The following is a 16874-nucleotide window of genomic DNA, read 5'->3' on the forward strand; positions in this document are numbered from 1 at the left end:
CGGCTCTTTTACCTCCTTAGGTTTATTCGTAGTTACCTAATTTTTTTTTATGAGATGGTAAAGGTGATTGTTTCCTTAACTTCTTTTATAGTTTGTTGTTAGTGCATAGAAATGCAACAAATTTCTATATCTTGTTAGCATTCTGCAGATTTACAAGATTCATTGATAAGCTTTAGTTGTTTTCTGGTGGCATCTTTCAGATTTTCTACATATAGTATCATGTAATCAGACAGTGACAATTTTATTTCTTCCTTACCATTTTGGATATATTTCTTTTTCTTGTCTGATTGCTGTGGTTAGGACTTCCAATACTCTGTTGAATAAAAGTATTGAGAGTGGGCATCTGTGTTTTGTTTCTGATCTTAAAGAAAATGTTTTCAGCTTTTCACCATTGAGTATGATGTTAACTGTGGATTTGTCTTATGTGGCCTTTATTATGTTGATGTATGTTCCCTCCATGCCCACTTTCTGGGGAATTTTGATCACAAATTAATGTTGAATTTTGTCAAAAGCTTTTCCTGTGATTATTGCAATAATCATATGGTTTTTATTCTTCAGCTTGTTAATGTGTATTACATTGATTTTTCAGATATTGAAAAATCCTTACATCCCTGGGATAAGTCCCTCTTGATTATGGTTTATGATTCTTTTAGTGTATTGTTGGGATCAGTTTGCTGATGTTGTGTTGAAGATTCTTGCATTTATGTTCATCAGTGGTACTGGCCTGTGAGTTTCTTTTTTAGTATCTTTGGTTCTAGTATCAGGGTGATGAGTGCCTCATAGAATGAGTTTGTAATTGTTCTTTCCTCTGCATGTTGTGTGTGTGTGTGAGTGTGTGAGAATTGTTTAAGGATAGGCGTTAGTAAACTTTTCCCTAAACGCTTTGTAAAACTCACCTGTAACGCCGCCTAGTCCTGGGCTCCGTAGCCCCCGCTGCAGCGTGTGGCTTGTGGGAACTTAGCTCTCTAACAGGCATTGGCAGTGAAAGCACAGACCTAACCACGGGACCACTGGAGTCCCTGGTCTGGACTTGCGCTTGTTGATAATTTCTGAATTACTGACTCAGTTTCAGTACTGGTAACTTGTCTATTCATATTTTCTGTTTCTTCCTGTTCAGTCTTGGGAGATTGTACATTTATAAGAATTTGACCATTTCTTCCAGGTTTTTCATTTTATTGGGATATAGTTGTTGTATTAGCCTCTTATGATCTTTTGTATTTCTGTGGTATCATTTGTAACTTCTTTTTCATTTCTGATTTATTGATTTTTTTTTGATGAATTTGGCTAAAGGTTTATCAATTTTGTTTACATTTGCAAAGAACCAGATTTTAGTTATGTTGATCTTTTCTGATTTTTTAAAGTCTATTTCATTTATTTCCACTGTGATCTTCATGATTTCTTTCCTTCTACTAACTTTGTGTTTTGTTTATTCTTTATTTTTTAGTTCCTGTAGGTGTAAGGTTAGGTTGCTTGAGATTTTTCTTGTTTCCTGAGGTAAACTTGCATTGCTTTAAATTTCCCTCACTGCTTTTGCTGCATCCCATAGGTTTTGGATCTTTGTGTTTTGATTTTCATTTGTCTCTAGATATTCTTGATCTTCCCTTTGTTTTCTTTAATGATCCATCGGTTGTTTTGTAGCATGTTGTTTAACCCCCATGTGTGGGTGTGTTTTTATTCCTTGTAGTTGATTTCTAGTCTCATAGCATTGTGGTTGGAAAAGATACTTGATATTATCAGTTTTCTTAAATTTACTGATGCTTGCTTTATGGCCTTAACATGTGGTCTCTCCTGGAGAATGTTCCATGTGCGCTTGAAAGACTGTGTATTCTGCTCCTTTTGGGTGGAATGCTCTGTATATATCAGTTAAGTCTGTCACATCTAATATGTCATTTAAGGCCAGTGTTCCCTTATTGATTTTCTCTCTGGATGATCATTGATATATGTGGGGTGTTAAAGTTCCCTACTATTATTATGTTACTGTTGATTTCTTTTTTTTTATGTCTGCTAATATTTGCCTTATGTATAAAGGTGCTCCTATGTTGGGAACATATATATTTATGAAGTTTGATGTAAAAATTTCTCAGTCGTGTCGGACTCTTTGTGACCCCATGGACTATACAGTTCATGGAATTCTCCAGGCCAGAATACTGGAGGGGGTAGCCTTTCCCTTCTCCAGGGGATCTTCCCAGCCCAAGGATCAAAGCCAGGTCTCCTGCATTGCAGGCAGATTCTTTACCAGCTGAGCCACTGTTTTGTTCTTGGATTGATTCCTTGATCGTTATAAAGTATCCTTCTTTGTCTTTGTAACAGTCTCTATTTTGAGGAAATTTGTTTTGCCCCATATAAGTATTGCTACTCCAGCTTTGTTTTGATTTCTGTTTGCATGGAATACCTTTTCTATCCCCTCAGTTTCAGTCTTTGTGTGTCTGAAGTGAGATCTGAAGTGTCTCTTGTAGGCAGCATAAATAAGGGTTTTGTTTTGTATCCATTCAGCCCCTCTGTGTCCTTTGATTGGAACATACAGTCTATTGCAGTTAAGGTAATTATTGATGCATATGTTCTTACTGCCATTTTGTTCATTGTTTGGGGGTGGTTTTATCTTTTTCTTTTGTTCTTGTTACTTGATGACTAGTGTTATGTTCGGATTTTTTCTTTAAAAAAATATTTATTTATTTGGCTGCACGGGGTCTTAGTTGTGGCATTCGGGATCTTTGCATCACGTGGAGTCTCCTGTTGCAGTGCACGGACTCTCTGGTTGTGGCGCGCAGGCTCAGTAGTTGTGGCGTTCAGGCTCTCTGTGTGGGGCACACGAGCTCCGAAACGCACAGGCTCAGTAGTGGTGCCATGTGGGCTTAGTTGCTCTGCAAGCACGTGTGATCTTAGTTCCCTGACCAGGGATCAGACTTGTGTCCCCTGCATTGCAAGACGGATTCTTAACCACTGGACCACCAGAGGTCCCTTTTTCTTTGTGCGTGCGTGTGTGTGTGTGTGTGTGTGTGTGTATGTATTAGGTTTTTTGATTTGTGGTTATTGTGAGGTTTTTTAATAGCAATCTTAATATATGTGATTAAGTTGCTGATCTCTTAATTTCAAATGCATTTTTAAAACCCCTCATGATTACTGTTTTTTTTTATATCATACCTTTAATTTAACTGCTTTGTGTATCCCTTAACTGCTTAAGGGGCTTTGATGTAGATGTTACTGGTTTTGTTTTTAGCCTTCCTTCTCTCTGTGCGTGGTTGATTCCCTGCCTTTACTGTATGTGTGTCTTTACTGATGATCTTTTTCGTTTTGTAATTTTCATGTTTCCAACTGGGGCCTTTCTTTTTTCACCTAGAGTAGTTCCTTAGTATTTAATATAAAGCTGATTTGGTGGTGCTGAACTCTTTTAACTTCTGCTTGTTGATACAACTTTTGATCTTTCTATCAAATCTGAAGGAGAGCCTTGCTGGATATTCTTGATTGTAGGTTCTTCAATTTCATCATTTAAAATATATCACTCATCTGGCTGGCAGAGTTTCTGCTGAAAAATCAGGTGATAACCTTATGGGAGTGCCCCTGCTTTACCCTTGCTGCTTTTAAGATTCTCTCTTTATCTTTATTTTTTGTCATTTTAATTACAGTGTGTCTTGGTGTGTTCTTCTTTGGGTTTATCCTATATGGAACTCTCTGCCTTTCCTGAACTTGGATAAGTGTTTCTTTTCCCAGTTTGCAGAAGTTTTCAGCTGTTATTTCTTCAGATATGTTCAACCCCCCCGCTTTTTTTTTTTTTTCAATTTCTCTTCTTTTGGGACCCCTGTAATGTGAATATTAGTGTTCTTGATATTGTCCCAGAGGTCCCTTAGACTGTCCTCATTTAAAAAAATTTTTCTGTTCAGTGGTCATGATTTCCACTACTCTGTCTTCCAGCTTGCTGATCCATTTTTCTGTATGTTTTAATCTACTGTTGATTCCTTCTAATATATTTTTCTTTTTAAAAATTAAAAAAAATTAATTGGTAGAAAATTGCTTTCCAGTGTGTTGGTTTCTGCCATATGATGTGACTCTCTACGATATATCTATGATATATGATTATGTATATATCCTCTTCCTTTTGAGCCTCCACCTCGCCACGCCCCCTCCCCCAATCCTACCCCTCTAGGTCACATAGAGTGCCGGGTTGGGCTCCCTGTGTTACAGAGCAACTTCCTACTAACTCTTACACATGATAATGTATGTATGTCAAGGCTGCTTTCTCAGCTCGTCCCACCCTCACCTCCCCCACTGTGCCACATGTCCATTCTCTACTAGGTTCATCAGTACGGTTTTTCGGTTGGTGCAAAAGTAATTATGCTTTCAGATCCTGAATGTTAAATCGTCATAACTAGGCTCAAACACATCTTTATTAGTCAAAATAGGAACCATGACAATCAACATATTTTTGCAAATGAGAAATGTTTGTTTATTCCTGTAGCATAAAAAAAAAATCTGTGCTTCCAGATACGATGAACTCTTGGAAAGCATTTTCTGCATCCTCCTGGTTGTGGAAGCATTTTCCCTGCAAAAAGTTGTTGAGATGCTTGACGAAGTAGTAAGTTGGCAAGAGGTCAGGTGAATATGGCAGATGAGGCAAAACTTTGAACTTTGTTCAATTCATTGAACTTGCGACATGTTCATTATGTGACATGGTCAGGCATTGTTGTGGAGAAGAATGGGTTCCATTCTGTTGCCCAGTGCCAACAGCAGGCGTTGCAGTTTTTCCTGCCTCTCACTGTTTGCTGAGCATGCTTCTCAGATGTAACGGTTTCACCGGGATTCAGAAAGCTGTAGTGGATCAGACGGGCATCAGACCACCAAACAGAGACCATGACCCCCGTTTTTTGGTGCAAGTTTGGCTTTGGGAAGTGCTTTGGAGCATATTCTTGGTCCAGCCACTGAGCTGGTTGTCATCTAAAAGGCACTTTTCATCACACGTCACATTCATTGAACTTGCGACATGTTCATTATGTGACGTGGTCAGGCATTGTTGTGGAGAAGAATGGGTTCCATTCTGTTGCCCAGTGCCAACAGCAGGCGTTGCAGTTTTTCCTGCCTCTCACTGTTTGCTGAGCATGCTTCTCAGATGTAACGGTTTCACCGGGATTCAGAAAGCTGTAGTGGATCAGACGGGCATCAGACCACCAAACAGAGACCATGACCCCCATTTTTTGGTGCAAGTTTGGCTTTGGGAAGTGCTTTGGAGCATATTCTTGGTCCAGCCACTGAGCTGGTTGTCATCTAAAAGGCACTTTTCATCACACGTCACAATCAGATCAAGAAATGATTCATTGTTGTTGCATAGAATAAGAAAAGGGCACACTTTAAAGAATGGTTTTATTTTGATTTGTGGTCAGCTTATGAGGCATCCACTTATTAAGGTTTGTCACCTTTCCGTTTTGCTTCAAAGGCCAAATGATTGTAGAATGGTCGATGTTGAGTTCTTGGGCAACTTCCTGTGTGGTTGTAAGAGGATCAGCTTTGATGCTCCTCTCAGTTGATCATTGTCAACTTCTAATGGCCAGCCACCACGCTTCTCATTTTCAAGATTCTCGTCTCCTTTGCAAAACTTCTTGAACCACCACTGCACTGTATGTTCATTAGCAGTTCCTGGTCTGGGTGCATTGTTGATATTGCAAGTTGTCTCTGCTGCTTTATAACCCATTTTGAACTCGAATAAGAAAATTGCTCCAATTTGCTATTTGTCTAAGGTCATTACTGTAGATTGTCTAAAATACATATAAAATAAACAATAAGTAATAATTCATTAGCAAAAAGCATAAAGCAAGAATTATGCATTAAAATGATGTATAACATAACCACATTTATATAGAAATGTATTCAAATATCTAATGGCAAAGTTCAACAATGCAAAACTGAAATTACTTTTGCACCAACCTAGTAGATTCCACATATGTGTGTTAATATGCGATGTATGTTTTTCTGACTTACTGCACTCTGTATAAGAGGCTCTAGGTTCATCCACCTCACTAAATCCAACTCAAATTCATTCCTTTTTATGGCTGAGTAATATTCTACTGTATATATGTATCACATCTTCTTTATCCATTCATTTGTAAATGTACATCTAGGTTGCTTCCATGTCCTGGCTATTGTAAATATTGCTGCAATAAACATTGGGGTACATGTGTCTTTTAGAATTGTGGTTTTCCTTCTAGTATATTTTTCATTTCAGGTATTGTATTCTTCATCTCTGTCTTTTTAAATATATTTTTTCTCTTTGCTAAATATTTTTAACTTCTTGTTCTGTGCATCCATTATTCTCCTGAGTTCTTTGATTATCTTTACAGTCATTACCCTGAACTCTTTTTTGGGTGGATTGCCTGTTTCCACTTCACTAAGTTCTTCTGGGGTTGTATCATGTTCCTTCTCTGTTACCTCATTTTGCCTAAGTTGGTATTTATATTTTCACGTGTCTGGTGGGTTAATACATATCTTGACCTTGGAGAAACTGTTCTGTACAAGATGTCCTGTGTTGTCCTCGGCCTGTATGCTCTCGAGGTTTCCCCTGTGAGGGCTGTGTGGGTCCTTCGTTGTGGCAGGCTGACTGTGTGGGTGGTCTGGTAGGCTTGATTGGCCTCTCCTCTAGTTGGTTACCCGCCCGTGCCTTATGAAGAGGCTGTTGGGGCCCAGTCGCCAGGCAGCTGACTGCGGTGCCCCAGGAGGCCCGGGCTAGTGCCTGTTCACCGGTGGGTGGGTGCAGTCAGGGTCCAGAAAACTCTGGGGCTGTTGTCCGTGTACTACTGGTGGGTGAAACCAGGTTTTGGTTTAACGCTGGACTACTTATGGTCTGAGTCAGGCCCTGGGGTCTGACCGGAGTGCCCAGGGATCACAGAGCTGGTGTCTGATAACTAATGTGTTGGGGGGTGGTGTGGGAGGTGTTTCCTGACACAGATATGGGGTCACGGGCATTCTGAGGCTGTGCTGGCCTGCTAGTAGGAAGGGTCAGGGCCAGCCGGTCCCAGGGTAGGGTCTGGCCTGCTGCGGGCAGGCCGGCTCTGCAGACTACGGCTCTCTTGCATCTCGTGTCTGCCCCCAGGTAGGTGAGGCTTGTCTAGAGCCTGGAGCAGGACTGCTGGACAGTTTGGCTGGTGCCCGCCTGTGGGTGGGTGAAGCTGGGTCCTGTCCCTGTGACGGGCAGGGCTACGTCTAGAGGCGACTGTGGTCTCAGGGAGTTTTAGGCGGCCTGTCTGCTGACAGGTGGGCTGTGTCCCTGTCCAGTTAGCTACTTTGCCTGAGGTGTCCCAGCACTGGTCCCTACAGGCTGTTGGACGGGCCAGGTCCCTCAACGGGGCCTGCCAGAGCCCGTGTTCGCCCAGTAGGAGGAGCTCCCAAGAATGGCCTCTGCCAGTGTCTTTGTCCCCAAGGTGAGCCACAGCCCCGCTTCCCCCACCTCTCCAAGAGACTCCCTGAGACCAGCAGGCAGGTCTGGCCCTGGCTCCTGTCCAGTGACTGCTTTGGCCCCGAGTTCCGGAACACGGCAGGTTTTGTGTGCTCCTTTCAAGAGCCTTCTCCGTTTCCCTCAGTCCTTAGGGACTCCCAAGGCCAAGCCCCACCGACCTTCAAAGCCAGACTCTCTGGGGGCTGTCTTCTTGCTGCCTGACCCCAGGGCTGTGGAGCCTGATGTGGAGCTCGGCACGCTAACTCCTGGGAGAACCTCTGCAATGTAATTATCCTCCAGTTTGTGGGTTGCCATCTCTGTGGTGAGGGACCTGGTTATTTTGCCCCCTCCTGCCTGTCTGGTTGTAGTTCCCTCTTTATGTCTTTAGTTGTAGATTTTCTTCTGGTAGGTCCTGGTCTTTTTCATGGGTGCCTGTGATTTTGGTGTGCTTATGAGAGGAGGTAAGCTCACAGTCTTTCTGCTTTGCCATCTTGGCGAGTCTCTCCTCCCCTTCTGTCAGTTTTTTCAAAGAAACAACTCTTGGTTTCATTGATCTTTGTAAAGTTCTGGGGTTTTTTACTCACAATTATTTGTTGTGAAATAACAAATTATGAGACATGGAAAGAAAGAAAAAAGTGTGACCCATGGTTAGGAGAAGAGCTTAGAGAAACTGAGTCAGTGATGGGCCAGATGTTGAACAGTTGGAATGGATGAACAGTTGGAAAATTTTAACAGGAAAATGGAAGACTATAAAAAGATATAACTGGGAATGCGGAAGTGATAGTACCGCGTTAGAAGTTAAGTCTTCATTCGGTGGGCGTAACAGCAGACTGGATGTAGTTGGCAAACCCCAAGTAGAACAGGTACAAAGCTGAGAAGCATTGCTAACTCAGCACTGTTAAGTCTTCCAGTTCATGAACATGCAATGTGTTTCAGTTTGAGTCTGATTACTCACGACAGTGTTTAGTATAAGTTTCCAATATATAATATCATGTACTTCTTTCCTTAAATGTATTCCTAAATAGGTTTTTTCTTATGCTGTTACAAATGAGATTATTTTCTTAATTTTATTTTAAGGTTGTTCATTGCTAATGTATGGAAATACAAATTATTTTTGTATAAATCCATGGTGTATTTGTATGTTAAATGTTTCAACCTTGCTGGAATTCCGTGATTAATAGCTTTTTATGTCTTTTTTCTAGAATTTTCAGTGTACAGGATCGTGTCATCTGTAAACAGAAGTTTTATTTCTTGCTTTTCAGTCAGCATGCCTTTTATTTATTTTCTTTGCTGAATAGCCTTGCCTGGAACCTCTAATACAGTGTAGGATAGAAGTGACTGTGTGTTAACTCTTCTCTAAATGTTTGCCATTCTTATTAAATGGTATAGAATATAAACTGTATTTATGTCTGTCAGTATTGGAGAATACTGACTTCATGAAATTGGTGTCATCGGTGGAAGATCGATTTACAGTTTTGTGTTGGTTTCTGCTCTACAGCAGTGAGAATCAGTCATAATCGTATCCCTGCCTTCCTGAGCTTCCTGGGGGCCATTTTGATCTACAAAATATGTAACTTTTTTTTGATTGATTGAGGAACATTTTAATAATTTCACTTTTTTTTTTCTTTTAGGTTTTCTCGAATAATGATGAAGGCCTTATTAACAAAAAGTTACCCAAAGAACTTCTTTTGAGGTAAGTGTAGGGATTTTGTATATGATTCGAAATGTAAAGATTTAAATATTTCGTATATGATTCGGTCATAAAGTTCCAAGACAGTCTCCTTTCTCACTGTGAGTCCATAGCATAGAAAAACAGACAGAATTAGCCTAACTGACTTTCTGTTTTTGTTTTATAGAATGCTGTTCAGCTTGTTGTTAACTTTTACTTGGTCTAATCCAGAATGTACTAAGTATGTACGTAGCATTGGTCTGGATTCTTTTTGTAATGTGGTAAGTATTGTAATAATCTTCAGTAGGTGACACTGTTTGGGTTTCAGTAGATTATCTCACAGTAACGCGAGGAGAGATTATTAAGGCTGTGAGCTCCTGAAGTTATAGACATTTAGATGTTTTCTGATAAATTGATTTTAAAGTAATTATACTATGAGTTCTTACTGAGTACTTAAAATGGTGTCAGCCCACATATTGATGTTATCCATTTTATGAGAATTATGTGCTAAGGGACTACTGTAGAACAGGCTTTTTGTCCTTTATTTTTAGCATTACAGAATATACAGGTAATGGTATTTTGCTTGGCATTTTGCCAAGGAAAGCTGTCAACCAACACTTGTTGATCCTCAGACACTGCAGTTTCCTTTCATACTCAGCAAGCATCAAGGAAACCTTATTTTAGTTTTGGATGTTACATTTTAATTGTTAACAAACAGTTAATACATGAATACATGATCATCTTAGGAGTGGCATTTCCCGAACTTCTCATATCAGTAATGTTTCACAAAACGAAACAAAAAAAACAGGTTTTGTGATCAATAAGTATGGGAAACGCAAGGTAAACAAAACCAATTTCTTTACTGCATGCCCTCTCAGAGCCTTAATAGGCTAATATGCATGGTGATGCTCCCAGATGAATAACTGTGGCATTTCAAACTTACTGACCTTGGAATTCTTTTAATAATCCTTGGAAATTTGCGGGGGAGATGCTGACATACAGTAAGAAATTGACTAGCTGACCCCATTCCCTGCCTGTCTTAATCTCATTTTAACATGCGGGGGATGAGTATGTGTGTTCTGTTTACATGCTGGAGTTGCTCTGTAAGTGCCACGGACTGCTCACCTTTGTCGCCTCAGTGTTTTAGACTCCTGTTCTTGAGTCTGGAATGGGGGTGAAGACTTAGTGTCTTGGGGTGATGATCACATTTTAGGGGCTTCAGGATGGCATTTCATTAGTCATCAGGTGTTGCCATGAGCTCGTTCTGCTCAGTTAATAAAAAAAGAAAATTAAGTCATGGCAGAATCTTATGAAAGATACAGCAATTACATTTTATTTGAACAAAATAAATATTTGCTTGGCTAAGAGAGAATATTCTTTGGGTATAATGACCATTTTAAAGTTCCGAAAGTGGTGACAAGGAAGGAGGAATATGTTTATCATATACACCCACACGGCCCTGGTCAAGCACAGAGAGCCGTGGAGCCAGCGTGGTTCGGGTGGGCCGGCTGTGGCCGTGCGGCTGTAGGGGTGCCATCCACAATAGACCAGAGTGAGCGGCGTTTCCAGAGTCGTGCAGTGTTGCCCTCTCGGTCTGAGCACTTTTCTAGCACAGACATCAAACCTTAGTGTGAATATGTCATTTATACCCCGGGAGACTCATAACCAGCTTCAGGCCGACGCACATTAGTCATTCAGCACTGGAGTGTGATTAAACTCCACCCTTCTCCTGAATACTGCTGCTCTTTGTGACTCAAGGCTGCTAACTTAATATTTTTTCCCTTCTGGTAGAATTAGCTCTTGCACTGTACTCAGCCATGGTACTGTTTCTACCTATTGACCAAAAGGGAGGAGGAGTTGGAGTGGGGAGCGCTGTGGAATTATATAACTTTCTGTGCTGGTGTGATTTCTGAACTGCTGTTTTAAAAATTTTGATTCTTTTAAGGATCCATGATGGACTCAGCTTTCAAAAATCCTGGAATCACAGTTTTTGAATCATGCTAAGGCTCACACATAGATCATTTTTTAAAAAAGAATTGTCATTTGAGAGCAAATGTTCATAACATGTTTATTCGTAGATTTGCATTCCCACTTCTTGCCTTATTTTGGAGTCTGTAAGGGGAAGTTAAAATTTAAAGGACTGCCGCAGTAGGTCTTCTCTGACTCTTGGGTCTCAGACCTAACTCGAGCCAGATTTTAATTTTTGTTGGCCTTTAAATCATTTCTATCATTTTACTCTCAGATTTTCTATTCTCAGTAGTAATAGCTTTCCCTTTCCCAGATACTCTTTTTAAGCAAAAGTTTGAAGAAGAGTTTTAGCCAGGTTGCCAAAGCAGACATCTTTGTCGTACGTTAATTCCACAACAAAGTGAATGAGTGCTACAGAGTCCCCACCTCACGAAGCTTAAGTGCTGGTTGCTTTTGCTAAGTTCAGTGATGTCTTCATACTTCAGCCTGTCTTCAGCTTACATTTTTACTTCATATTGTGAACTTCTTTGTGACAGAGCAGACTGTTGTTCCTGTTCTTATTGAATTCCTGTTTACTTTCCATCTTCATCAATAGGTGTGAATTCTTTGACTTTATGATAATCTTATTTACTTGCTGCCAAAGTCATTTTCTCCTCTGCCATTTTTTACTGCATCTGTTACTACCCTCTTAAATTCTCTGCTCGCCTCCGTTACTGATCATATCCAGTGAAGTCTGAGCTTACTCTCTGGAACCATTAACAAGCATAACCTAGAATTATGTACTCCATCACTTTATATCACTTCAAATCCAATCAGAAAAATCTGTTTTTTTTTTTTTTTAATCTAATCATCTTATTTCTAGTTTTAAGATCCCTCAATATTATTAATTCACAGACTCCTTCTGCTACCCATTTTTAGTTTGTTACTAACAATCATTGACAATTTTGCTCTTTCTGTCCTGGTTTCACTTATAAAATAAGGATGTTAAAGTTCTCCCTCTACCCTTCATGCACACACACAATTCAACAAACAGCTTGTAATTTTGCTGTTCCTGGAATCAGTTATATAATGCTTATAATAATGGGAATGTATAGTTTGTTATAATCTCTGTATCTGTTACTGAGTTGTGTTGTCCTTGCTTATACTTGTCTTCATTGTTACTGGATATATTACTTTTGGAGCTTGACTTGCTTGAGATTTCTACTCTCCTCATTTACTGGTTGTGTGACCTTAAAGTGACTTCACTCCCCAGGCCTAATTTCCCATATCTGTAATAGTAATAGTTCTTACTTTAAGGGGCTCTTGGTAGCTCTGAGCATCTGGCATTTAATAAATGTTAAATAAATGTTTTATTATTGTATAATATAAATTTTGGGTGTCTGAGTACTTAATAAATACTGTTGACAGTAGAGTTAGTTTTCATACAAACAGTTGACAAAAGCAGGCTATCCTGATATGCATCTTAACGTATGCTACTGCTAACGATCTCAGTAAAGGACCTGGTTATTAAGCGAGTTAATATGGCCTGCTGCTTCATTTCATCAACTTGCACTAATTTAATCTCAATAGAAACTGCACACTACCATCTGACATTAAACTGACAACTTTTGGCGCTTGAGCGGAGTAGTGGTGGTAATTATGACAACTGATAATTATTTTGTATTATTAAGAAGGCAGTCTCTTGGAAAGAACCATTCCTCTTGAGAAAAGCAGTCTGGCATGAGCAAGTATTGGCCCACAATTCAGGTTTCAAACTGTAAGATTAATTTGTTTGACGTTAAGTTTTTACTTCTCTTATGGGCTTCCCGGGTAGCTCAGACAGTAAGGAATCTGCCTGCAGGGAGACCTGGTTTGATCCCTGGGCTGGGAAGATTCCCCTGGAGAAGGGCATGGCAACCCACTCCAGTATTCTTGCCTGGAGAATTCCATGAACAGAGGAGCCTGGTGGGCTACAGTCCATGGGGTCATAAACAGTAGGACACGACTAAGTGACACACACACACACACACACACACACACACACACACACACGTGGTTGTTTTCGGATTTTAGTGCTGAAATGAAAATGCGTGTAAACAGCTTCATAGGAATAGGGAGTGCTACATGCAGTAAATATTTTAAACATTGTGAGAAGACATGGCTCTTGTTAGTAATGAATAATAATGAAAGAAACCTTGTTAGACATATTTTTAAAAACCAAATCACCATTATCTATGTAATTTTCTTTCCTTTTAAAATGTATGTGGATCCATGACAAAATTAAGTCCTCAGTGTGTTTGTGGGCTTGATGAAGAAGGATTGATTGCCCCAAACAGGAGAGCTGAGCCTAATAATTTTGGCAAATGGAATCAACTACATAATTACATATAATTTGGCAGTTTTACTAGTTTGCTAGGGAAAATTATAAAATAACTAGCACTTAAATTTTTAAATTTCCCTTTTCTAAAATTTATAAGCCAATTCCATGAGTGAAAATAATTGTGGTTTTTGTTGTAATTATTAAGTTACAGCCCAGTGCCTATCTGTGATCAAGGGACCCTGGGGAGCAGTGCAGTAAAGGGCTCATTCCTGTTTGGGGCATCATTGAATGGGCTTTCTTGCCTGCTGGCTGGTTGTAGTACTCCATGGACTTTTTCAGGGACTGGTACCTTCTGCTGTCTTTGGTGCCTTTATATATATTCCAAGGCAACCAAACAGGTAAGATGCTCTTTTAGGGGTACATACTGCAAATTGGGCCTCCCTGGTGGCTCAGATGGTAAAGAATCCACCTGCAGTGCAGGAGACCTGGGTTCAGTCCCTGGGTCAGGAAGATCCCCTGGAGAAGGGAATGGCAACCCACTCCAATATTCCTGCCTGGAGAATTCCATGAACAGAGGAGCCTCGCGGGCTACAGTCCATGGGGTCGCAAAGAGTTGGACATGACTGAGTGACTAACAAGTAGTCATAGAACTTCAAATACAGGTTTAAACATCTATGCAGATTTTTTTGTTGTTAAAGAGGTTTTTTTTTCCTTTTGGTTTGTTCATGTTTATTGTTGTTTTACCTTGTATGAGGCTATACAGGACTGAATTAATATATGTTGAAATTAGATGCAGATGCTTAAAGGCCCTTCCCTCTGTATACCGTTATGTATTATTTTAAGGTTAGCATCTAAGTCCAAATCACGGCAGAGGCAAATTGTCCTCTGGTTAGGGTTATGCTTACAATTAAAACTCTGATGATGGCTTTGGATTTTTAAATCTACATTGGGGTGGCATGAAGCATGAATAGAACTCCACAGATAAGGGTGAAACTAGTATATTCTACTCTAGAGTGTTATCCCTGGAAAGTTATGTTAGAGAGCTGTTAATTTAAAAGCTGTGAATTCAGTAGTTACAACAGAAAAGACTGGCAAATTTGATTCTCTGAATAGTAAAATATGGCAAAATATGCCATACCAAATATAAGCAGCATAGTGGCAGATGAAATAATTCAAATACACATTGTAGGAGAAGGCTATCTTCTTCAACATATACACAAATTATTAAAAATTAAGAAACAGATGGATTAACTCTTAGAAAAATTTGAAGAGGGTCTGAACAAAGGAGGAAATACAGATGGTCAGTAAATATATTGAGTTGAGTTGCCAGAGGTCATAGGCTTGAAAGGTTGTTGAGCTGTGAAAGATGCCAGGATTCTTGGCCTCCAGAGGAGAGGAATTCAACCCAGGGCCAGTGACGAGGCTTGATCGCTCAGAGCTTTTGTGTAATGAAGTATTTTTAAAGTATAAAAGAGATAGAGAAAACTTCTGACATAGACATCAGAAGCGGGCAGAAAGAGTACCCCCCTGCTAGCCTTTAGCAGTATGTTATATACCTATCAGCAGGCTGCTAATTAGAGAAAGGAAATGTCTCAAAACTCAGAGTGGCACCAGGCCCCTCACCCACAACGTGCATTTTGAGATAACATTGCACAAGGTGAGTCATCCCAGGCCATAAAACGATTGACATGAATCTTGAAGAAAGGCAGGTTTCCAAGTAAGGACATAGTTTCATTAACACAGATCAGGAGAACAATGTTTGAGTAAAACATACTGGTTTATTGAGCCCTTTTTGGTTCTGAGTCTTAAGAGGATCAGACTTGAAGAAAGACTAGGGTAAATACATAGTTCATTAACATAGCTTAAGAACATTTCTGTAAGAAAAACGCATTAGTTAGCTCAAGGTTTGAGAAAAGTTAAGTTCAGGTGGAACCAGGTGTCTTCATGGTAACACAGAATTTTAAGAGAAACCTCCTTTTAATTATGCATCAGTTCAGTTCAGTCGCTCAGTCGTGTCCGACTCTTTGCGACCCCATGAATCGCAGCACGCCTGGCCTCCCTGTCCATCACCAACTCCCGGAAAAAAATCTGAGACTTGTAGTTTGTTTCCTCCTGCCGCTTAAGAGAGAGAGAAAAAAACGCCTGACACTTGCAGCCTATTTTCTCCATTTGGAGACCCCTTAGCCTTTCTGCCTGTTACCCTCTCAGGCTGTACAAATATTTAACTTCATATAGTAATATTTGTTTTTCCAAAGTGGTCTTATCAATTTGCATCCATACAGACAATGGGTAAGAGACTCAGTTGAGTTCTTCTTTCTAATTTTAAATGCTGTACGTGTCTTAAATATAGACTGACATCTCATTGTGCTGTTGATTTGAATTTCCCTAAATTCTAATGACGTTGAGCATCTGTTTATACGTTTGTCACTCACATGTGTTTCTTCTTGGGTGAGGTGCATGTATGTATTTTTTGCCTATTGCCTATAAAAAAACCCCGTTTTGCCTACTGTTGATTATTGGTTTGTAGGCGTTGTCTTCCCCTTCCTTGTTTTGTTTATTATAGTCTGCGTTGGGTCTTTGTCGCTGCTCTCAGGCTTTCTTCAGTTGTGGCGAGTGGGACGCTGTTTCCCAGTTGCAGTGCGTGGGCTTGTTGCCGGGGCTTCTCTCGTTGCGGAGCACAGGCTCTGGGTGCACGGGCTTCGGTGGCAGTGGCCAGTGGGCCCGGGAGTTGCGGTGCACTTGCTTAGTTGCTCCGAAGCACGTGGGCTCTTCCTGGACCCGGGATCGAGTTGGCGTCCCCTGCACTGCAAGGCAGATTCTTAACCCCTGGACCACCAGGGAAGCCCCCCATTCTTGTTCTTAATATTACTGAATCCTCTACAGGTTTTCATTCAGTTTTTTCGAGTAATATCTCAATAATCTTTGTAAGAGGACAATTGGGGGTTTTAATGATTAAAGTGAGTATTTTATTCACTATGATGATTATTGCAGTTTTCTATTTTTTAATTTCTTTTTTATCTGACTAATTTTGCTTCTCTCCAGCTTAAAACTTTCCCTGTTGCCTTTACTGTAAAGTCCACGTAAATTGTTAAGACTTATTCTCCCAGAACTTTCCACTTACTATTTCTTACTGTATTTCCTCTCTCACTCTTTTCCAACTTTCTTGTAAACTCTGATAGCTGATTTACTTCCAGCCCCTGAAAATGTCATTTAATTTGTTGTCTCCCATAGTCATTCTGCCTTCTTGGAAGTACCAGTCTCAATTTATTTTTTATTGATGTGTAGTTGAACTACAATGTTGCATTAATTACTGCTGTACAGCAAAGAGACTCAGTGTATATATATATATATTCAGTTGTATACGCTTTGCAACACCATGGACTATAGCCCGCCAGGCTCCTCTGTCCATGAGATTATCCAAGCAAGAATGCCAGAGTGGGTTGGCATTTCCTCCTCCAGGGGAACGATCAGCCAGAATAGAAAAGAGTGTGTGCGTCCTTTTCCATGCTCTTTCCCAGTAT

At 40.1% G+C, this 16874-nt stretch overlaps 1 protein-coding gene across 7 annotated transcripts in view; it reads left to right on the forward strand.

The window, feature by feature from the left end:
- FBXL2 (F-box and leucine rich repeat protein 2) overlaps window positions 1–16874 on the forward strand; it is a 111166-nt gene that overhangs the window by 39296 nt on the left and 54996 nt on the right. For 3 of the 7 annotated variants that reach the window (XR_009492294.1, XM_059879863.1, XM_059879862.1), the window contains exons 2-3: window positions 9049–9110; window positions 9274–9367. Coding sequence is in view for 3 of the 7 variants with exons in the window: in XM_059879862.1 (XP_059735845.1) it covers window positions 9049–9110; window positions 9274–9367 (156 nt within the window). In the remaining 4 variants the exon portion in view is untranslated. 7 annotated transcript variants of the gene reach the window in all.

The sequence above is a fragment of the Bos taurus genome, chromosome 22, assembly GCF_002263795.3.
Source record: "Bos taurus isolate L1 Dominette 01449 registration number 42190680 breed Hereford chromosome 22, ARS-UCD2.0, whole genome shotgun sequence".
NCBI classification, from domain to species: domain Eukaryota; kingdom Metazoa; phylum Chordata; class Mammalia; order Artiodactyla; family Bovidae; genus Bos; species Bos taurus.